The sequence below is a fragment of the Mastomys coucha genome, unplaced genomic scaffold, assembly GCF_008632895.1.
Source record: "Mastomys coucha isolate ucsf_1 unplaced genomic scaffold, UCSF_Mcou_1 pScaffold22, whole genome shotgun sequence".
Lineage (NCBI taxonomy): Eukaryota > Metazoa > Chordata > Mammalia > Rodentia > Muridae > Mastomys > Mastomys coucha.
The window spans coordinates 31,894,365-31,918,862 of record NW_022196905.1 but is presented as its reverse complement, the minus strand read 5'-3'; the positions used below and the strand labels follow the sequence as shown (position 1 = coordinate 31,918,862).

At 44.4% G+C, this 24,498-nt stretch overlaps 1 protein-coding gene and 1 long non-coding RNA gene across 6 annotated transcripts in view; one reads left to right on the top strand and one right to left on the bottom strand.

Moving 5' to 3' along the window:
* Positions 1–11,792, bottom strand: part of LOC116070497 — a 28,947-nt gene extending 17,155 nt beyond the window's left edge. The window contains exons 1-3 of one of the 3 annotated variants that reach the window (XR_004110425.1): positions 11,686–11,792; positions 10,395–10,521; positions 8,785–9,067 (exon numbers count right to left, since the gene is read on the bottom strand). This is a non-coding gene — a long non-coding RNA (uncharacterized LOC116070497). Of the gene's footprint in view, positions 1–8,784; positions 9,068–10,394; positions 10,522–11,656 lie in introns of those variants that run through there. The other 2 variants (XR_004110423.1, XR_004110424.1) reach the window with 2 other exon arrangements.
* Stk32b (serine/threonine kinase 32B) overlaps positions 1–24,498 on the top strand; it is a 244,600-nt gene that overhangs the window by 159,234 nt on the left and 60,868 nt on the right. For 2 of the 3 annotated variants that reach the window (XM_031341920.1, XM_031341919.1), the window contains exon 4: positions 10,068–10,241. In XM_031341920.1, coding sequence (XP_031197780.1) covers positions 10,068–10,241 — 174 coding nt within the window. Of the gene's footprint in view, positions 1–6,734; positions 6,843–10,067; positions 10,242–24,498 lie in introns of those variants that run through there. The other variant, XM_031341921.1, reaches the window with a different exon arrangement.

Here is a 24,498-nt window from a genome sequence, read left to right as displayed (position 1 = left end):
ACCTGTATTCTCCTGTATTTCTTTAAGGGAGTTATTCATGTCCTTCTTAATTTCCTCTATCAGCATTGGAGATATGATTTAAGATCCAATTCTTGCTTTTCTGGTGTTTTGGGATATCCAGGACTTGCTATAGTGGGAGTACTAGGTTCTGATAAAGCCAAGTAGTCTTGATTTCTGTTGGTAGGATTCTTACGTTTGCCTTTTGCCATCTCTTGCTTTTTGGTGTTAGATGTTCTTAGTGTCTCTGACTAGAGCTTGTTCTGTCCCTGCCACCCTTCCAGTCCCCTGTGACTTGTGGGGCTTGTGCCTCCTGGCTGGCTGCTCTGGTCTTAGAAACTCACCAGAGAGAAAATGGTGCCTCTCACCCGAGTCTCTGGGTTAAGGTGCTCCCTGGAGGTAGGCCCTCCACTTGCAGGGAAGGGGCAGAGAAGGACGCTGATCCACCTCTGTCACTCGGAAGCTGAGAGGATCCTGTCCCTGCCACCCTGCAACTCCCTTGGGACTAGTGGGGCCCGTGCCTCCCTGCTGGCTGCTCCGGTCTTAGAACCTCTTTGCATTCTTAACATCAGCCCTATGTAGCTAAGAGGCCCTATGTAGCTAAGAGGTGTATTTTTTTACATCGCTAGATTCTGATTTAAGTTTTGAATTTTTAAGTCTTCTTTGGATGTCTGTTAAAATTAACCAATGATGCTATGCTTTTAACTTACTTTTAAAATATCTCTGTCCTCTGCCACTTACTCCCATTACTATGACACATTGTTCAGAAACATTGGACCAAGTGGCTATAGATTGAACTATGTAAAGTTTTATGAACTGAAATAAGCCGTGTTGCCCCTTAAGCTGGGTCAGGTGGAGCTTGGTTAACACTGAAGGACTTGGGAACCACAGTTGCAGGGCCCCAGGCCAGGGCTTTTAGCTCTTCAGGTCTGGAATAAGACCTGATGTTTGGTGTTTTTTAACAGGTCCCCAGGGGGTTCTGAGGTCGAGATGGAGGAGGGAGGTCATCCTTTAAGAACACTCAACCCCAAACACTGAGATGGAATGAAAACTGAGCAACGTGTGTTAAGTTTTATTTTTTAATCAAGAAGCTTGCAAATATCTATGAACTTCCAGGGCTTGAATCCCATGTCACCTCTGGGATCCACCCAGGAGCTCTCTGTCATGTAGCACCTTCTCCAACATCCTTGGAATCCTCCTGTCTTCACATGATTTTCTGATAAATCCATAACAAAAGCTTTTGAATTTTGATAGCAATTATGTAACTCACTTTGGAGATAATCCTTATCTTTGTTGACTATTCTAATTCCTGCACATGGCCCAGGCTCCATGTGCTTATGTGTTCTTAGAATTCTGTCACACATTGCTTATTTTCTGCAGAGATTGCATAGAAGTTTTAGTTACATTCCTGTCTAGTATTACTGTCACTCTGGTATGTTTTCTTTTGAAAACCCACATTTTGTTGTTAGAAACATGATTGATTTTTTTTTATTGATTTTTTTTTTATGTAGTGAGCATGTGTACTGCAGCCATGCTGTCACATTCAAGGGAAAGGGGAGTGTGTATGTGTGTGTGTGTGTGTGTGTGGTGTCTATTTTCAGATGACATGACTGTTTATATTAGAATCCAAATAAATAAGTAAATATCTCTGAGATGGGTGAATTTAGAAAAGCTATGCATATAATATTTATTGCATGCTTATTCACATTAATAATCATGCTGCCTGAAAACAGCAACCATTTTATCTATTTCTAATCTTTATGCCATTTTTCTTGATTTACTGCAGTGGCTGACTTCTAATAGGCTGTTGAATAATGTTGAAAGTAAACATTTTAGGAGGAAAGCATTCTGTCTCTCATCACAAAGCATACGATGAGATATGAGTTTCCTTTAGATATGTTTATATTATTGACGATGTTCCCCTCTGCTTTTACATAAATAAGGGAAGAAAAGAATGTAATTACACCTCAAATCAGAAAATGAGAGGTGCATGAAACTCTCTCAAGAATAGAAACATTTGACCATAAGACAAAAGTAATTTGAAATGATTTAACTCATGTTTATTCTCTAATGACAAAGATGAACATAGGAAATATTTGAAATTCATAATGTGTATGAAGATAGTTCTAAGTAGTTAGAGGAGAAATAAATGACAAAGGAATCCGGGAAATCTTCCCACATTAAGGTTAGAACAGAAATTAACCAAGTAGAAAATGTACAATTAATTTAAAAAATGGGTAGAACTGAAAATTGGTTCTTTGAAGGATTCATAAAATTATCAGCTATCAGGTAGAGACTGGGCAGAAGAAGAGTGAATGGTGTTCCAGTTCCTGAAAGGAGCCAAGAAGCATTGTAGCCTGAAATGGCAGGACCATAAGGGCATAATGTGAAGCATAGAAACAAACTAGGTAGATTTATAGAAATGTATAAACCACTAAAGTTTATACAGGAGGAACAGAAAATCAGAACAAGTTTCAGTAAGGAAACGTTTTATTACTAACAAACTTGCAGTAATCTGAAAGCAACCCTTTAGCCAGCCACATTGTTGAGAGTTCACAGGATGCTTCCCTGTCATTTGTAAAAGACACAGTCTTGAAGCATGTGTCCTGGTCCTCTGGCTTTTACCTGACTACTGACAACACTGGTTAGCATGCCAGTGTGGACAGAGGAGCTCTCAAAGGCCCCACTCCTGGATGAAGAGCTATAGGCAGTTGGTGACAGCTAGGAGGGAAGGAACTGGTCTTCCAGAGGGATGAGCCCCTAACTGTTTATACAATACCTAGTGGCAATCCTTAAGAGCATATGCATACAGTACGAAATGGATTAATCAAATTGTGTGTGTGTGTGTGTGTGTGTGTGTGTGTGTGGAAAGAGAGAGAGAAAGAAAGTGTAGAAAGGGGCCCACTGTAGTTGGACCTTGACCAACTTTCCTTTCCACTTTTATTCCAACTGGTACCCAGGCCTCAGAATGGTACCATCTATATTCTGGTGGCATGTCCCCTCTCCTCAGTTAATCTTCCATGGTAATGCCCTCATGGACACCCCCACAGTGCACCTCCTCATCTCCCAGGTGATTTTAAAAACTGCAGTTAGACTAGCCAATATCCATCACAAAAGCAACTTAGTAGGGGTCTGTATGTGTTGTGGGGAACAGAAATACCACCAAAAAAATTACTGGATCTGTAGATGGTTTCAGACTGGGAAAGAAAACCAGAGGAAAAAGCCCAGACTGGCTTAAAAATCATAGGTTTCAACGTGAAGTGAAGGTGGGAAGCTCTTCCCAGTGGTTCTGTGAGCTAAGATGAAGGGATGGGAAGGAAAGAGATGAACACAGGGCAGAGAGAATTTCAGGCAAAAATCCAGCAGCTACAACAATCCCAAGAAATAGACTAAACTGCTACAGGCTGATCTGTGAGGCTTCCTAAGCCCACTGGGGAAATCTCAACTTAGCTCAGTGTTCTAGGAAGTTCCTGGAGCGCCTGACGGTGAATTGCTCTGTTAGGTTAAGCCATGTGAAATTGCCACTTCTACAGTCAAAATCCGAGGAGCACAGGCAATTTCAAACCGCTCAACTCTATTTGTAGCCAACAGTACATTTTCTACTCTTGTTTACATAGGGGATTCTATTTACAATGACAGAACCGAACACATTATTTTTAACAAGAAGATGTCAAGCAAGCCTCAAATTACATTCAAAAATCAAAGTAGTGACATGTCAGAACCAAGTGGGGTCATTAGTTTGAAAAAGTCCCATTAAATACATATTGCCAAGGGGTTGTTGTGGGGCTGAGGTAGAGCTGATGGAAAGGCTGTCATGTTGTCACAAATCCAAAACACCCTCAACTCCAGTGTTTCCTTCTGAGGGTGGAATGGTTCAAGCACTTCCATTTAAAGTGTAACCCTCTGGCCTTTTGTGCTTACATGCAAATTACATTGTACTTTGAAAACTCACACACTTGGATTGATAAGGGATAGACTGAAGTTTTCCATTTAAGATGAGACAGGAAATCTATTCCTGATTCTTTTCTTTCATTTTTTTCAATACTAGACTTGAACCCAGGGCCTCATTCATGCTAGGTAAGCACTCTACCCCTCAACTTTAACCCTCAACTTTAACCCCAGCACCCTGCTTTACTTGTCTTTGAGATAGGGCTTCACCCAATCTGGCCTTGCCTGACTCTGTAGCCCAAGCAGATCCTCCGCTTGCCATCCACCTGCATCAGCCTCCCATCTTGGATTCAAAGCCTGTGCCACCAAGCTTGTCTTGGGATGGTGTTTTCATAGAGACTGAGTACTTTTCAGAGCAGGTCTCGGGTGTGAAGCAGAGGTGCTAATATCCTGAGTGAGCTGGCGTTTCCTCTCTTTTCTTTCTTGCCTATCCTGTGCCAGCTCTGTGAAGGCTCTGAGTCATTATGTAATATGCAATAGGGCAATATGTAAGCCCTAAGACTACTGTGATACAAGAGCATCTGCATTTGGAGACAAGTAGTAGGCAAAGGTCCCCAGTTTGTAGTAGGCAATGGGAGCCATGCACCTTATCCTCTTTGTAAGGTTTCTTGGTGCTTAGGCTGGGTTGTTTATGAGGATTCTCCCAACCTGTGTCATCTCCTTGATAGGACATGGCTGCCCAGCTCCATTTGACTTCCTGAGATAGGAGCCAGGAGCCAGCTTCCTGTGAAGATTAATGACAGCCATCATGTCTGAGTAGTTTGAGGACTTTGTGGCTCAAGTCAAATTTAAACAGTAAAAGTGTTTGTTATTGTGAAGGTTATTAAAAATGTTATTAAAGATGTCCGTGTATCGAGCACAATGCAGGCTTGATAAGCTCCTTCTACTCGTACAATGGAAGCTGACAGGGAGCCTGACATCCCATTATTGGATTTCTGTCACAGACAAGACTATTTTTAGGTCCTTCTTTGCAGGACTTTAGATAGCCAAGAGTCACTGGAGTTGAGGTTAGTGGGTGAGGCCTCCTTTCTATCTGCACCGTTAGAGGTGGTGCTAGATAAGGGGTGATCTAAGGTAATACCCAGGGATGATCTAAGGCAGTACCCAGCTCTTTACCCTTGCGGACAACACACGGTAATGATATGGGGTAGGGTGAGTCTTGGAGACCCACGATTGTCCTAGCTGCTGGGCTTTCCTGATTGGCATCCTCAGAGCCATCTCCAGGTACTCAATGGCTTCTGTCTGAGGAAGAAAACAATGGAAAGACGTGCTCCAGATGGCTGACAGAAGTCTAAAGCTTCTGGGTTTCCTGTAATGGCTTCCTGTCCCTTCCACACTTGGCCTTGTTACTAACAATCTTAGCTCCGGGCAAGGGGAGATGTAGGTCTGATTACTCACAGAGTATACAGGACAACTATACAGGACAACTGGACTTATGTTGTATTTCTGACTTTTGCCCTGGAGACTCTTTTCTGGCTTCTTTCTAGGTTGTTACCATGTTTCTAAGTTGGCTGACCTTAGTCATAAGCAAGAGTAGGTAGGGAGCATGGCACATGTCTTGGGAAATCATGTCTTGGGAAATCTGACCTAGGGCCTAGGACTTTCCAGTCTCTCTTGGTCTTGGGGTTTGTCTACTGGAAATGTGATGGTGATAGTGGATATGTCCATGGCTAATGGTGCTGAGTGTAGAGGGCTGGTCTGTGTTCATGAGTGTGACTGAAATACAGAGACAGACCGAGTCTGGCAGATGTAGAGGAATATCCATGGGCTACCACCATAGAGTACCCAGCTTTAGACCTGCATCTTAGAGGGCTTATTCAATTGTGACATAGACTTACCAGAAGCTTAGGAAATGGTGGTTTCACAACAAGCCCCCACTCCAGGTACCAGGTACTAGCCCGGAAGACAGCAGGCAGGAGTGTAGACATCAGCAGACAGGTCCCAGAACTAGTTGGGGTTGTGTGTGGAATGCTGCCAAGCAAGGCTTCTCCTTTTCCCAATTGTGCTCACTAATAGGTCACTCTGCCTCATGGGCTGAGTGAGAAGGCTGTGGGGGGTGGTAACTCACACAGATGCAAGCCTATGGCTTCTGTGATGAGAGGAAAGCAGCGACGGGGTGGAGCGATCTTATAGGCAGCAACAGAACAGCATGCTCTACATCTGACACACAACTTTCTTCCCCATCCTCCTCTCCTCACAGCTCTCAATGCCATGGACCACATCACTGGCTGGTTTGCCTCACAGTCTACGGGCACTTTGGGAGTTTGCAATCTGCTCTCTTTTGAGTGTGTATGATACTTTGAAGCCAGGGCAGGTATGAGGACCCAGTGTTGAATGATGCAGGTTACCATGCTCAAAGGGTCCACTTGGTAGTTGGGGGAAAAGACTGGGAGAAATAGCCACAAGACTGTAAGCAAAGGACTCCAGAGCCCTGGACATAGACTGGGAGTTCTGCAGGTGGACTCTCATGGCTCAACTCTCAGCTCTGCCACTTTCTTACTGTGTCATCGTAGGCTTGCTTACCCTCTTGGAGCTTTACAGTACCGTGGGGTTTTAAAAACAATGTAAAGAAAATAAGTTCTTTGGGCTCAATGGTTTCAGGGTCTTTAGTCCACCATGATTGGGAAGGCATGGTGGACCCGTGGCATGACAGCAAGACCAGGAGCTGAAGCCTGGAACTGGAGGAGGTGTAACCTTTAAAGACCACCCTTTGAAGCATATGTTCTCTGTATCTCAAAGGTTTCATATCCACCCCCTTTCCCAGTTGGGGATCAAGTGTTCAAACACACAAGCCCATGGAGGACATTCCACACTCAAATCCCAGCAGTGCTTCATTGTGAGCCTCACCTCATGGGCTGGTTGGAAGAACAAAGTGAATTCATAAAGTACCTGGGAAGGTGAGTAGTGCCTCATCTGCACCAGCCTGAACTATTGTTATCACAGAGCACAAAGTGGTCCCACAGCTCAGCCTCTGAGGGCAGGGAAGGCTTCTTCCAGAGCAAGCATTAGTCCAAGCCTGTGGCTCCCAGCCTCGGCACCATTAGCATATTCAGAGATGGGGGTGGGGGTTGAAATGGGGCCTTAGCTCGCATATTCCATGATTTTCATCCATATGAGGCTGCATCTGCCAAATGGGACTGAATCGTCCCAGTCAAACTCGACAGATAAAACAAGAAAAGTCCTTCTTCAAGTTATTATGCCAACTAGGGTTAGTGATATAGTCACATACAGTTTATCACACTAAAACCTCCGTGGGAGCCATTTCTGTTTTTTTGTGCCAAGAAAAATGCGTGCTGTTCATGGTTCAAGATAGCCAGAAGAGATGATTTCTGCTTCTAACACAGAAATGACAGACATTTGAAATGACAGACATGTAAATACCATGATTTGATCATTATACATTGCCGAATACCATACTATATAGTCTGTGAGTTAAATGCACTGTGTTTTCCTGAGCAGTTTGTCTATTTCCTTGTTAACTGTGAGTCAGGGAATGGTCATGTTTCTCTTTCTGGGGAGGCTCCATGCATTTTAGGTCCATTTTAATTCTTTTATGAGTGTTTTGCCTGCATGTCTAGCCATATGCATGCAGTTTCCGCAGACACCAGAAGAGAGCACCAAATACCCAGGAACTGGAGTTACAGACAGTTGTTAATGGCCACATGGTCACTGGGAACTGAGCCCAGGTCCTCTGGAGGAGCAGCCTGTTCTCTTAACTGTTGAGCCATCTCTCCAGCCCCCATTTTCTTAAGTTACTTGTTAGTTCTTCATCATGAGTTGTTTTTTTTTTTTTTTTTTTTTTTTTTTTTAATCTATGTAAGCAGGAGAACCTGAGTTCTATCCCCAGGAATGCTATAAAAACACCAGGTGTGGTGGTACATACTCATAATCTCAGCACTGGGGAGTGAAGAGTGGCAATCTTCGGAACTTGCTGACTAGCCAATATAGCCTAATCACTGAGCTTCAAGATAATGAGAGGCCTTGCCTCAAAACGCAAGGGAGATAGTACCTGTGAAGCAACATCTAAGGTTAACCTCTACTTTTCACATGTGTGTGCACATATGTGCACAAGCACCTACACATACGTGTGGGCACACACAATACACACAATAACAAGCATTGTGTTCTTCACACTGGCCTACTCAGCAGCCTGGCTAGGATTAATAATGTCCTCACACCTCCCAGCTATCTTTGTGCTTGGAGGAGAACCTAATTATCCAAACGTCTCAGAAAGTCTGTGTCACTCTGTTGAGAGCACACTCTCTCCTACCCATCCGGCATTTCCATCATTTCCATGACAATATGCAGCATTGTGGCGAAGGCATAATTATCATTCTAGTGCAAGGAGGAGCAAGAAGGACAGTGACACTGAGCCACAGAATATCACAAAAGCAGGGAGTGATGGAAGGTCACTCTCTGTTCTCAGCAATAACTTGGAGTCTCCTTGAGAAAGCAGGGTCTCTGGCCTGGAGCAAAATAAGATCTGTAGCAGGAGCAGCCCAACTTGAGTTACTGCTTAAATGATGTTCTCTTTGCATTTTGGTTGTCTCTTTTAGAATTCATCCCAGTATGCAAGCTTCCCCCTGAAACCTAGCATCGCTTTCCCAAAGGATTCTGGCAGAATGTTTAATAAGATCCCCTTTGGCAGCCCTGCATTGACTGGAGAGCACGGGATATGGGACACACTGGCTATTAATGTGGTGTTCCATGGCCCATCATCTACTAGAATGCAAACTGAGCTTCCATAGAAGACATGTTACAGGGATCCTTTTAAGGCCTTCCACACAGTAGCAGATTCGCATCATATCATACACACACACACACACACACAGTCAGGTGGCTCTTAGTTCTCTTGTGTTGCAGTTTTAATTCCTGGTCATATGTGGATGGCATTCACAAGCTCAGCCATTGGGAAGTAATTAAAGGTTAAAGGAGGCTGTGGGTACAGGGGTTAGTGGCTTTATAAGAAGAGAGAGAGTGACAGCTGTTAGATAGCTCTGCATTGTATAGGGCGACCTGTCATGCCTGATGTTTGAGGCCACCTCTTAAGATACTTGTGCATTCTCACATATGTGCTGGCTCTTCTATCCTGAATTTAAAAATGAGTTCAAGTTTTCTCTTCCTTCAAAGACAAAAAATAAAAATCTTAATTAAATACCACACTAAACTCTAACATCTTAAAAACACCAAAGTATTTCCAGCTCATGCTCTTCAGCCAGCTGGACCTCGCTGAACAGTTCTGTTTTCTCTGAGGTTATCTGGAACATCGCATGCTCAGGTGCACAGTGGCTCATAAAGGACTGGCCTTGGTGTTAGCCATCAGTGGGAACTTGGCTGTAACCACTGGCTAGTGAATATTGGGTTGGGATCTGGCCAGATTCCAAGATCTAGGAGAGTAAAAAATGTCAGTTACCTTAAATGCCTGGATTTGGGTGTCAGAGCATCACTGTGCTCGTGGATTCTAGGAATGAATTTCCTGTGGAGAGCAACAGCATGTGTAGAGGGTATGGGGCTTGCTGGGGATAAGGATGTGTCTTCAGAACTATGGACTTCAAATAGCTTGTGAGAGCATGTGTTAGCCAGCTTCCCATTGCTGTGACAAAATACCTGAGCTAATCAACCTTCAAGGAAGAAAGGTTTGTGTTGGCTCAGACTTTCAGAGACTTCAGTCTGTGCTTGCAAGGTTGTCTTAATAACAGCATCCTTCCATTAGACTTTACTTCCTAAAGTTCCACCACCTTCCAAATCATGCCACAGGCCTGTCACCAAGCTTCCAAAATGTGAGTCTTTGGGGAACCTCTCATATACATGCTATAACAACATGGGGTTAAAGCATGAGCTGACACCATGAGCATCCAGTCAGTTAATAGGCTGTTTGTCTGACAGTCTGGGGATTAACATTGGGACTCAAACTTGCCTTAATGTAAGAAATAGAGTGACCCCACACTACAGAGGCAGGATGGGATCGGAAAGCCTTCTGCCTCTCACCTCCCACAGCATGATGCTGTAGGCAACATCAGCATCCCTCTGGGCCCCATTCTGCCTTGCTGTAAAATGCAGGGTTAGCCCCGAGGACACTAGAGATGTTTCCACCCCTAACCTGCATCCTTCTGTGTTCCTAGGTACTCCTTCCAGGATGAGGAAGACATGTTCATGGTGGTGGACCTGCTGCTGGGCGGGGACCTGCGCTACCACCTACAACAGAATGTGCACTTCACAGAGGGGACTGTGAAGCTCTACATCTGTGAGCTGGCCCTGGCTCTGGAGTACCTGCAGAGATACCACATCATCCACAGGTAATACTGCCAGTCAGAGACAGGGATGGTGACAGGTGGCAGGTGCAGTGGGTAGTGGCAGAAAAGAAGCTACAGTGTGCTGGGGACAACAAAAAACTGAACAGCTTTGATATTGTCTTTACATTCTCAGCAAAGGGCAGACTACCATGTTACCTGAATGGAGATGGACCATGACTTCTGCCTGTCCATTTTGTGTTATTGATAGAGTACAGGTCTGGCACTTCATCTTAGCTTCTCTATCCAAAGGTGTTTGGGGTGATTTCAAACGATGTGATTGAGCCTGGAGGAGAGATTGTGACATCAGGGGTTGTCTGGGATACCATAGAATCTAGCTCTGAGTCATTAAACCCCACTTGTTCCATATCAGCTCCAAGCTGGATACATAAATGAGGCGCCTGTCAGATACCCTTGTAGGAAGACCTTCCACATGAACGTGAAGCTAGGAATGAACAGGCTCCAGAAACATCAGATCAGTAGGGACAGACCATTGCCCTACTTGTGAATTGGGAGTGATGAGTCCACTCTTTCCTTCCGTCCTTTGAAATCATCACTGTGCTCAGTGCTGTGCTTTGCACAGGCTTCTTCTTCGGCAGTCAGTGCTGGTCTTGAGCGTTAGGTAAATGACAGTTCTGCTCTATGGGGCACCTTAATTTTCAGGCCTGTGCCCAGCAGCACCACAGTGAGGAAGTGAGTTTGCTTGCAGAAGCAGCGGTTCCAGAAGCAGCTCAGGAAAGTAATGATGGAATTCATGATATCTTCTTATGGGCCACAGGGAGAAACTAGAGGGAGGGCTTTAAATGTGGTCACCTATGGTCATACATACTGTGTCCTTATGATCTTCTTTTAACTTAGTTGTAGAAAAACTTGGAAAAGGCAAGTACTTAGACGTCTTGGTCATAAAGGCAGATTAAACGCACCTTCCACTCACCTTACCCCACCCGCACACAAAAACCCCTACCCTCACTCACTCATGCCTCTCTATATTTTCTCCCTTTCAATATCTCAATTAAAAGACAAGAGATAATGTTGTTGCTGTTGTTGTTTTAAAGTTCATAACAATGGAGAAAACTAAAGGAGACCATCCCAAGACACTAGGGAGCCAGGAAGATGTGGAGGAGTAAATGACATAGGACAACACATACAAAAATTAAGCCTTAATTCTCAGGGAGTCAAAATTGCTAGACACTGCAGATCCCCCAAAAGGCTCAGCCATCCCCAGAAATCCCTATGGAAGGAAGGGTGGGGAGGCAAAAAAAAGAGCTAAAACAAGAAGTAGTGGCTGGTAACCTCCAGGAAGGGCTGTGGATCATCAGATCAACTTGATGTCCCACAGTGTCCCCCACTCCAGGCCAGTCCTCAAACAAAAGAGGAGACTAAGTCCCATGGAAGGGCCATGCTGATGCATATGGCCCTACCAGATGCCATCCTCCCATACTTAGGTCACCTAGATGTCCACTGAATGCTGAGAATTCTGCCTGTCAGCCGGGTGCTACTGGGCATTCATCCTCTAAGTAGGCAAGACCAGTAACTTCAGTGGAACTGGATTCAGCCAAGAGGAGAGATTGTGATGTCAGAGGTTTCCTAAGACACCTTAGACTCTCTCTTAGGGCCCCACCCATTCCTTATCAGTTCCCAGCTGGATCATAACAAGGAAGGACTATCAGATGTCTGGGGAAATCTAACCATGTTACAATCTGAACATCAGACAGAAGGCAAGCAAGATGGATGACTAGATAAAGGTGCCTGCAGCTAAGCCTGACAATGAGCTCAATTCTCAGGACCCACGTGGTATAAGAAGAAAACCTACTCCTACAGGTCTCACAGGTACACACAAACAAACAAGAATAAATATTATTTACTGAGCATGGGGGCCCCCATGGAGGAGTTAGAGAAAGGACTGAAGGAGCTGAAAGGGTTAGCAACCTCATAGAAAGAGCAACAGTATCAGCTAACCAGACCCTCCAGAGCTCCTATGGACTAGACCAACAACCAAAGAGTACACAAAGGGACCCATGGCTCCAGCCACATATGTAGCAGAGGATGGCCTTGTCTGGCATCAATGGGAGAAGAGGCCCTTCGTCCTGTGTAGGCTCTATGGATGCCCCAGTGTAGGGGAATGTCAGGGCGGGGAGGTGGGAGTAGGTGGGTTGGTGAGGGAACACTCTCATAGAAGCAGGGGGAGGAGGGATGGGAGAGGGGGTTTCACGGGAGACCGGGAAAGGAGATAATATTTGAAATGTAAATAAAGAAAATACCAAATAAATAAAGAAAGAAAGAAAGAAAAGAAAATTAATAGTCAAATAAGGGGAAAGTTAGGAATAAACAGTGGATCCAAAAACATCAAAAAAGCTATAACCAATATGATAGATAGTGGATTTTTTTTCCATGTGGACTTTTTAAAATTCAGCGGTATTTGGTAAGGATTCTGGAATTGAGTTCGTGAGAAAATAAATTCACTTTTTAGAACCTAGTGATAAAAGAGTAAGACAGTTCTTTAAGGACGGCCTAAGGTCACCATCCACAGGCACTGCGGCCGGCTTACTGCATGCTCAGTCTGCATTTGACCCCCCATCAGAATTATTTGAAAAGTGAGCTAGCCAAAATATAGCACTCCGTCAAGGACTGGTAGGACAGCCTGGTGGGTAGGGTACCTGCTACTGGACCTGATGACCTGAGTTCAATCACCAGGGCCCCCCAGGGAATAGGAGAGAATCAATTCCTGGGGAGTCCTCTCTCTCTCTCTTTCTCTCTCTCTCTCTCTTACACACATACACACACACACACACACACACACCACATGCCTGTGTATGTATGCACATACATGTCAATAAATGTTTGTTTAAAAAAATGTCATATTCTGTGGCACATAACTTTAATCCTGCTCAGGAGACAGAAGCAGGCAAATCTCTGAGTTCACGGCCAGCCTGGGTTAACACAGTGAAGAAGTTCTTGGCTAGCCAGTTCCACAAAGTGAGACCCAGTCCCAATTATTAATGCTAATACTAGTGAATAATACTAATTCAAGTAAATACTAATTAAAACCATTACTAGTACTAATTAAAACTAATACTAATATTACTTCATCAAGAAAACAGGGATGGTGAGCTTGTTGGAAGGACAGAGAAGACACCCTGCAGATGCTTGCCTTCAGTAGTGGGAAGGCAGGAGCCGCCTGAAGTGAAGTAGGTTGAAGACAGAGCTTGTGTCTGCAGCACACAGCTCGTTGCTGCAGTTCCAGTCTGAGCTAGAGAAGGGTAAGGGGGCGAGACAGTGGGAGGGACTGCTGCTGCGTTGTTACAAAGTCTGAGAACTATGTCTCCTTCAGTGTTTTCAAGTTCACTTTGATACAGTAGCAAAAGAGGAGTTGGGTGAAGGAGGAGGAGATGCTGGGAGAGTTATAAGGGAAGTCAGAAGGGAAGCGGAAGAAGGACTAGCAGAGCACTGGAGATTATCAATGGGAACAGTGGCTCAAGAATTTCACCATGCTGGCTTCAGAATGTGGGCCCTCTGGCTCTGGGGTCTGGGTATGAGCGAGCACCCTACTTTTGGTGAAGGCTGCCGGGGTGAGCTTACCTCTGTTGGCTAGCCAGGCATCTTTGACAGCAAGAAGAGAAATTATTTGCATTGTCTTTTGGAGGCAGAATCTCCCTGTATAGTCCAGACTAGCCTTAATCTCATGATCCCCCTGCCTCAGACTCCTGAGTGTTGATACTGCACCTACACCACCACCCGTGGATCATGGAAAGAGCTCCTTCCTATACGCAGTGTGTTTGGAAATTCTCAGAACCATTCCTTGCACTCCTTGTATGGAGTAAATGATCTCTTTCCCAAACTGGCTCAGAGACTCAGGGACATTGTTAGACATAGACCCTGAAGTCCCAGAATGGAACAGGGGCAGGTAACGCAGAGAATAGAACAGCCTACTGAAATGCATGAAGACCCCCGCTGCTGCTCCCAAGACAGAAGAGCAGCACCCACTACTCTGGGCACCCACAGGGGCTCTGCTCACACTTTAGGGAAGCCCTTGGGGACAGAAGATGAACAGAATGTGCCCAGGTGCAGACACATCCAGTGTTATCTCAGTACAGGTCATGGAGTGCAGTAGGTACTTAAGAAGTGCACACACTTTGAGTTAATGACCTAAGGGAGACCCAAAGAACTGAAATCGTTTGCTCATGCAGAGGATTTTCTCCCTGGCAGACTCCTCAGTAAACCAAATACTAGGGTCACATCCAGTCATTCAGTCTACATTAAAAAGCACTTTCTGTGTCCCAGATAGTAAACTGAAAATGGATACACTCATAAATGTGTGGCCTCCTCCTGTCCTGAGACATCCCTGAGTTCCCACTGAGGCTCAGAGTGGTCTCAGCTGGCTTAGAAGTATTCTGCTGACACCAGCACAGGATTCTGAAGACCTCAGACAACAAGGGTAAGATCTGGGTCTGAGGATCAAGGACACTTGGGAGAAGGGAGGGTGTCTTCAGTGTGCTTTACCTAGGTGGAAAAGATGTTTGCTGGTGTAAAGCACTCCAGAGAAATGTTCTCTGAGAACCCTTAGTATGTGTTTGATGGTGGTGGCAGAAATCATTGCAAACCTCTGAGAAGACATTTGGGCATGTAAGAATTAAGTACCTCTTACATATTCATAATCTTTAAACACCTTTTACACATTCATTATAGACCAGCAAATTTCACATACCAGAATGGACTCTTAAAGACTCCAGCCCTGCTTGTTTCTAATGTTTCAAGCCTAGGGCTATTTGTCACATCACCACTTATAATAACCAATAATTTGGAAATAACCTGAGGGGAAACATTGCCTAGTGCTGTGCACACCCTTTTAAGAGACCGTGAGATTAGGATGCTCCAGCGGGTAATGCATACTCTTTCTACACAATTCAGAGAAGATTATAGCATATGAATTGCATGACAATGTGAAGAAAAGCCTGCCGTTTAGTAGAAAGCAGCAAGGGGCCACTTGCTGGTGCGTCGGGGTTGGAGGGAAATTTTGTGTGGTTTCCCCGCTCTGCCTCTCTTATTTTGAATTTCACTTTAATGAGTTGCCATCTCTCCAGTGGAGCGGAATAAAATGAGTTTTCTTGCTAAAGGAGAAGTACAGTCTTTAGGCAGACATCAGGGCTGCATGTGACTGCCTTGGTTTAGCTAGCCATAAATGCTCAACCTCTCTGTGTCTCCATTTTACTGTCTTTGAAATGGGCTCCTTAGAGGGCAGAATGCAATATTGAATGCAGGCCTCATGCCATATTGTACATAGCTGGTCCTGAACCCCTCAGTTAGGTCAATGATAAACATAGGAGAATTCTCCTATTAGTGGCTCCAGCTGTCAGGGAAACCACATTGGGAGTGTACCTCACGCCAATCAAAGTGGGGGTTACTAAGTAAACATAAAAAAATCACTTGGCATAAAGCTGCTGTCAGGAAGGAGAGAGAGAGTGAGGGAACCTCAATACACTGTTGGTAGGAATGTAACTTAGACCAGGCACTATGGATAACAGGGTGGAGGTTCCTCAAAGACTAAAATTAGATCTGCCATGTGGCCCAGCTATACCACACTTAGGCACACCACAAAGTGTGTGTGCCTCATAAACACCCATGTTTATTGATATACTTTTCACAGTAGCCAAGAAATGAAGCTAGCCTAGAGGTCCTATCAACAGAGGGTTGGGTAGAAAAATTGTGGTGTATATATACAATTTTATTCAGGTATAGAATAAAACTGTCATTCACAGGAAAATGATCCAACTGGAAATTATCATACAGAGTGAATCAATCCAGACTCAGGAAGACAAGTATTGTATGTTCTGCTCAGATTTTATACAGATACAAACAGCATATATATATGCATATATGTGTGTGTGTGTGTGTATTGTACACACACATACACACACACACATATATATATATATACATATATATATATATATACATATATATATATATATGTATCAAGGATGAACAAGCAAAATTATCTGGAAGAACAACAGGGACCAGAGAGAGAAAGAAGAGAAAAAGGAGAATATTCTTACAAAACCCACCCCAACAAGCTATGAATACATCCTGTAGGAAACATATACAAAAATTAATCAATTGTATTAATCAATAATACAATAGTTAATCAACATTAGATAAAGCTGCCATGAGTGTTGCCATGATCTTAGCAGCTTCATCTCTTCTCCCTCAGTTGTACTGAAACTAAGTGGCCAAGCATAACAGTTAAGACCTACTCCTGGTTATTCCCAATTTTCTGTCTTTTAGCATCATAGCAATCACACACATACACATTATACATGGATATATGTATAATGTATATATGTGGATACTATATTCATATACAGTCTTGTGCGCTGTCATCTAGGATGAAAATCCTAATTGTATTTCAGGGGTAACATTTCAAAGTACAGGGCTGTGATTCCTTTGTTCCAGGCCAGCATTCTAAAGATTTATGGCTTTGTGCAGACCGAGAAGTAAGATACACGAGAATCCAATTTATCCTTAGAAGGGTTGTCCCATCCCCTGGGTACAAATTGCATCTGCAATTGGGTAGAGAGTGTTTATGTTAGATAATAAATTTTTGAAATAGGGCAGGTCTCAACTTGATGACAAAGGACATGGGGTGAAAGCTGGGAGCAGAGAACAGATCTTTGCAAAAGCCCAATGAATCAGAGACTAATTCATAGAAGATGTTCCAAAGGGAGACAGAGAACGAGGTGGCAGGAAAGCGGATCAGCATTTTCTGAAATGTCAGCATGCTGAGAGAACAGGAAGGTTTTTAAAGCATTATTTCTGTGATTGCCCCATGGCTGGGGCCTTTGCTGAGTAAAATCTTTTGCATCTTCACCCGGACACTCAACACATCATGATGGGAAAATCCCAAAGTTTGGTTGTTAAGACAGAAACAATTAGACCCCCAACCCGCCTCCCAAATGTTCACTTGAAAACATACAGCTTTTAAGCGATAATTCCACAGACTATTTAAAATAATAGCCATATTAAAGTTCTTACCACCACCTTCTAGGACACAGATGTCTGTGTGTGCACATATATATATGCTTGTGGTTTCATGTATACATACAAATATTACAATTTGATGCAGCCTCTCATACCTTCATGCTAAAAGTGTGGGAAATGCAGGGATGAGATGGATATGGATCAGAAGAGATGGGGAGAGGGAGACACCATGTTCCTGGCAGTCTAAGATGTGGGCTGTTGTGTATGCAGACCACTTGCCTGGGCTGGAACTATGACTGGTGCAGTTGGTAGCAGATGTTTTCAGAAGGGAAGACATGGTCCAATACAGGGTTAACAGGTCATGGGCAAGGGAATATTTTACTTTGTACTTCAAGCCACCTTGTGCAGAACCTGGACCCCAAGGTCACCAAGTGTGGGCTTCAGCTTGTAACAACTGTCACAAGGGTTGTAGAAGTCATTTTCCAAATAAGATGAAGACTGAGAAGAGGGAAATGGAAGCTGGTAAATATTTTCATGGTTAAAGCTTGTCTCCCTGTGCTGGACCCGGCCTCCTGTGCAGTGCAGGAGAAGTTAAGTGTTCCTACACTTACCTGTCCAATCATCTCTTTCTGCATTTGTAATCCACTCATCCATCTCTCCTTCTGTCCATCCATTCATCCCACCTGTATCCATCCATGTATCTACCTATGCATTCATCCAACTACCCTTTTCCAAATCAATTCATAAATAAAGAGGAAAATCATTAAGATAGGCATTCAGTATCAATCTTATCATCCATACACATGAACATACATGTCTACCCAACCATTCATGAAAATACACACACCCAAAGAATATGGGTTTGCCCTGCTTAGTCCTGTGATTGTCTCTGGTATGGGACTAAGAATCCAGGTTCTTGGTGGTGTGTCTCTTTGGAGATTCAAGGCAAATGCTGTACTTGAATTGCACACTGGTCCTTGATGCTAGAACCATGGCCATAATTGCCTGCAAAACTTAGCTTTCGATTTGGAGGCTAAGACAAAATGACGTGCTTGCCAGGATTATGAAACATGTCTCAGTAGCACTCTTCTCTCTGGCAAAGAATTTTGGGAGTAGAAGCCATCCCAAGCCTCCCTATTGTGACTTATCCCTTTGTCTCAATATTAATTGATATGCTTGCTAATTATACCACATGTTAGCTGCAGGTTTTGCTGGGTGAGATCTGTTCCTTTGAAGTGTTCATCCTGTTATTTAACATAGAAGAATTCAATTTTCATAACTAATTAGATAATTGTTCTTACTAAGGAGCCAAACTGCCTCTTGATATATTCACATTCAATGAGATGTTTCCCGAGAGTATCTCTCCTCCCCTCCTTTCTCTATGCCTGTGGAGCAAGTAGGGGCTCTCTCTCTCTCTCTCTCTCTCTCTCTCTCTCTCTCTCTCTCTCTCTCTCTCTCTCTCTCTCTCTCAAGACTTACCCCAAATAAATTCCTATGTACTTCAAATGGAAACCACCAATCCACACCCTAGTGGGCTGGGCCCATAGAAGCCTTGTAGGACCGCAGTGAATGCAAAGGGGTTTCTCAAAAGACCCAGAGGAAGATAAACCATGAAAACAGGCCCCCAGCTAGCACCACCATACACCTTTAAGTCTTCTTGTGTTGAATGTCCTCTCAGCAATGCAAGTCAATTCCTCTTAGAAAGTAAAATACAGATTTTAAAGAAGTCTCCCCACACAATGTCATTCCCCTCCCCTCTGTGTCTCTACTGAGCTCTGCATACATCTAGAAAGTTCCATATTTACACATCTGACTCCTATCTCAGACCACAGTTTGAGGTATTTGTGTACTCTACTTTGCCGGCACGAAACACTGCCTGGTATGCAGTAAGTTCTAGATATATCTAGAAATGAGCTAGTTGGGGCATTAAGAACCTCTGGCTTTTCTCTAAGTGAAACTCTGAATGCCAATTACTTGCATTTTAGATTCCTTGGCTTTTCCCCACTCCTTATATTCCCCTGCATGGTTAAAAAGCCCTGCCCACTGTTCCACAGCAAGAATGGACAGAGCTGCTGGGCTGAAGAGATGGCTATGTGTGAAAAACCTCAGCTCAAGGCCTGAAAATGCACATTCCTGTGGCAAGTGGCAGTCGGTGGAATTTATCATTTCTGTGGCAGATTGGAAAGTTAAGAGGAACTTATCATCTTTATGGCTATTACTCATTTTGCAAAAGGGACTGATTAGTGAGTCAGTGGAATCTGAGCATGTGTTTGCCCATCTCTGGGATAAGCTGCTAAGACTCAAACTGCTGAGGATGGGGACTTTCCAGGGCAGCCTGAGAGGAAGCTAGTTTAGAAGCTGACTCAGGACTACACCCTCATTAACTTGTTTGCAGAAGCGTGGGAGGGCAACCGCTGTGGGCAGACTTTTGATGTGTCCCCCTGCCTAGGTTTGTTTCTGTGAGGTGCGCATACAGGAGCTCGGGAGATGCCTTCATCAAGTCCTTGACACACAAGCATGAGGACCAGAGATCAGATTCTCAGAACCTACTACAAAAACAGGCACTGCCTATAATGCCAATACTGGGGAAAGGAAGACAAGAGGATCTATGGGACTTGCTGGTCAGTGAACATCAGGGTCTGTGAGGGACATTGTCTCAAAAAAAAATAGATGAGTGACTGAGGAAGATACCCAATGTCAGCCTCATGCCTCCACACATGTCCACAGATGTGCCAGTGTACACCCACATGGATGACCACACACACACAAACACACACACACACAAACACACACACACAAACACACACACACACACACACACACACACACACCCCTGATATGTGTTCACAGGCCACATTCATTTTGAAAGAACCTGAGTCACGTCTCAGTGGAAAGCAACTGTGACACCAGGAAACTTCCAGTCCTACTGCAGGGACCAGGTCTGATGAGCCACACTCCAGCCCTTCTCACTGTGGAAATCCACCTTGATCCCCGCCATCCTGATCTTTCCTTAACTGACCTTAGAGTTTCTGTTAAGATTAAAAAGAGAAAGGACACAGGTGCTGAGACACAGATGTGTCCCAGCACAGCTCAGCTCATCTGTTCCCTCTACCCTCTCTTATCATCTTGGAGTGACAAGTCAGACAGAAGAGTAAAATATTCATCAATGAGCTGGAGCAGGGCTTGACTACTTGCTCGCCATGTTACAGGAGCAAGCCTATTGATCTCTTGGACTCATGTTTTCTTCCTTGTAGAGTGAGCATATAACACCCAAGTGACAGACCATGAGGTGAGATGACACATGGAGAAAGACAGTGCCTTGGATGGCCAAAACATGTTGGGATGAGGAGAAGCATGGGTAGCCAAGTGGGCCCTGAGTGGCAGCTGCAGTAGTAGTTGATGTATGTGGTCTCCTGTGGCCTCTATGATGGCTTGTAATGAGCAGGAACACTTGGCATTTTGGGCAGATGACATGGGTCTACATCCTGACCTTGCCTTTGCTTAAGCCAAGGCCAAATTCCTTGTCTGCTAGGTTTGAAAGCAAATGTGATTCAAAAGTGTTGTTGGTGGCCCTGAAGTTTGCTTCAAATCACACACCCACCACATCCCTCGGTTCTGTGTGTAGGACCCTCATCCTACCAGACCTGTTCATCCAAACCTCTCCCTTGTGCATCTGTGTGTGCTGTGGACCAGGGAGCTAAACTGATGAGCATGAGAACTGACTGGGAGAACTTAAATCCAGTTGCCTGAGCCAGCATTTCATGTTTCCCTTTCACACCACATCTAGATTTTACTTTCAGAAGAAAAATAAGTCACCCTTCTTCCCTGGGAGCACTCCTATTTTCCCTAGGAATGAAGCAGAAATAGAAATGTCACACAGCTCTGGTGAGACCATGGAGATGGTTTCATCCATGCGGGATGAGAGGCATGAATCTCTCAAGATCAGGAAGTGCCGCAGGCAGCTCCAGAAGACCTCTTTGTATGGCTTTTGATTTGACAAAAGGAAGGGTAAAGTTGCCAAAATCATGTGTCCTTCAAGAGCAAAACTGAAACAGGGGGGGATGCATAGTGATGAGGAAACTGGCTTCAGTGATGAGTGACCTAGAAATATCCATCTGGTTGGACAACACCCTTACACCCTACATTACACCCCATCTCAACAGAAGCTGGAGGATCCTACAGGGAGAAGGTGGGATGGGATGACCGAGGCAGAGCACTGGACTATCAGGCTGGCAGCTTCTGCTAGCCCAGTATTGACACAATGGCTTAAAGCAGCACAGTGAAGCTACAGAACTTGACTGGGTACATGCCAACTTTTAAGTAGAAAATGTGACCTTGGCTAATGTGTTACGTAATCTGTGCCACTGAGACATGTAAATCAAATAGCTTCTACTTCCATCCCCCTTGTACCCTGGTGACTATCCTGCCACCTTGGTATAGTAGTTCTCTGGGGAGTGATACAGCAGGAATACAGTCTGCCTTCTCCAGAACTCATATTGAAGTTTCATACCTAATGTAACAAGGTTGAAGGATGATGGATCTTGTACATGTTTGGGACTTGAGGGCTCCTTTGTGTGAAAGAATCAATGTCACCGTCTCAGAACTGGATCTCAGACTAGTCATATGGTAAGGTCTCACTCTTGTGGTACTGAGCAGGTTCCCAGCAGATTGGGATGACATGGAGCACAGCTGCATCTTTTGCCCTTCCACTATCCTCCATGTTGTGATGAAGCAGGAGGCCTTCATCACGTGTGGATCACTGATCATGAACTGGCAACTTTCAGAACCCTGGATAAAACAACCTTCTCTCCTGAATAAATCACCCAGTTTCAGGTATCCTGTTACAGTAATGACTTAAGACAGAAAGATTCTGCTCATCCCAGGAGATTTTGATAACTACAAACTCAGTCTCGTCTACTTTAAACTCAAAGACTTTTAAGATTCAAGACACTTGCCACTTGAAGTGTGGAATAGCCCATGGGTGAGGCCTATTTGTATTCCCAGTCATGGAAGAAAATATTCAGGCACAGAGGGATAGCAGCATGTTCAAATAGAGAACATATCTGGGCAGTTGTGGTAGTTGATGGTCTGACCTGTCACCAGACACAAGAGTTCATAGAAAAACCAGTGGAAACACTGTATGTAGTTCTTTCTCTTTCTACTGCCTTTAGTTCTAAAGGCAGCCCAATACTTGCTGTTAGTACACACTTGTGGACAGGGCTCTGACTCAACTGAGAGGTGCCAAATGCCCATGGAAGATTTCTCCCATCCCTGCATTGCATTTTACTGAGATGGAGATGGGGCCTTCTCCAATGATCTCCTTCACCCTGTTGCCCTTCCCAAGGTCTGTGGAACTGAACTATGGTGAGGCACATGGCTAGCTAGAACCAATGTTTTACAACCTGACCCTGTCTTAGCGTCTTAGCTATTACCATGGAACTATCCCCAGCCATGAATTATGCACAGAACCATCACAGAAAAACTCTAGAAATTTCTCAGCCTTACTGGCAAGCAGCCTCTTCCTAACTTTGTCTCTTGCTACTGATGGAAATATGTGGAAATGTGGTGAACCCATGCTCATGCTAGAGAATATGGAAACATGATGAGAATGCACAGTGCATCTGTCGCCACACACCACAATCCCTAGATGCTCCCCACGATCTGAAAGAGCCATCCCCTAGATGACTACAAGTATCTGCTTTAGTTCTGCTGTCTCAGGGCCAAACCTAATGCCCACCCACCTGTATCTCCCATTCTTGTTTTTAGTTTGGCTGTTTAGAACATCAGAGGGCAGGCAGCAGACATGGCACCAGGGACAGAATGTCATGCATCTGCTCTACCAGGTAGCTCTCACATGGCTTCAGAAGGCCTTCTTTCCGTCCTCCACACCAACCAATCAGAACTTGGTAACCTTGCTGTGGGTTCTCATTGTTTCTTAATAAGAGTGGGGGGGGGAAGGATACAGAGCAGTTGTGTCACAGGTCATTCTGATCTAGATAATTCAATTCTTCAGTCGACGTTTCCTCTTCCCAGGGAACTCCAAGTTATGCCAAGTTGACCAGGACACTGACCTATCATGGTCAACTTTTTTAAGCCAAGGATCTGTCTGAGATGAAGTAGAGTTGTAAGACGGCTCAGAAGAACCTATCTCAGGTCTAGTCACAGAGCGTCTGTGTCAGTCTTGTGTCTGCTCCCTTCCATGATCCCTCTGATGTTGGTGTGAAGATGACATAAAACGAAATGGACTAGGCAGTAAGAGGAAGGTCCAGGATGGACAATGCAGGCTCATTAGGCATGGCAGCATGAAAAATCCATGTTACCCATGCTACTGATGAATCACTGAATGATTAGGAACAAAAGTATCCCCATAAAACTTTATTTACACAAATAAATTTGATCCCAGAACACAGTTGCTGAACTCTGCAGAGAGATGTTCCTAGCACTTTGCAAAGTCAGTTCAAGGACCTCAGAGAGCCTGTGCCCTACCTACCCCAACCTTCTTGATAACAATATTTTCAGATAAATTATCTTTATGACCTTAACAGGATTCTGTTCTAGTTCACAGAACTTGTACAACTCAGCCAACCCCATGCATGGAATATGGTACCAGGGAGAATGGGAGAGAAAAGACCCACAAACAGGACAACCAAAAGAACAGGTGGTGTGGAGGATGAAGTTTAGATGAATAGGTTGTTCATGGGTTTTAATGGCTTTTGAACTGTCTAGTAAGAACAAGACTTCATGAAGTACACCATGGCCCATATCCTAGTTTCGTTCTGTTGTGATAAAATACCAGGACCAGAAGCAACTTGCAGGAGGAAGGGTTTATTTGGCTTAGGGCACAGGTCATAGTCCATCACTGAGAGAAATGAGGACAAGAACTTAAATAGAACTCAAATCAGGACTCATGGAGGAATGATGCTTGTTGGATCACTCATTCCCAGACTCATGCTAGAGGAGCTTTCTTGGACAGCCCAGGTCCACTTGCCTAGGACTGGTGCCACCCATTGTGGGCTAGGCCCTTCTACCTCAATTAGCAATCAAGATAACCCCTTACAGACATACTCATGGGACAATCTGAACAATTGAAGTTTCCTCTTTCAGGTTGACTCTAAGCAGGACTAAGTTAATAGGGCTAACTGGGACAGCCTGATACTCCCCTGGTCCTGTCATCATTTAGCTAAGTCATGGGTTGGTTACTTTTGCCAAAGCTCGTCACTCTTTCTTCAGGAGCCCTGCAGTATTCATTACCTGGAGACTCCAGGTCCCTCCCTGCCCCTTGCACTTT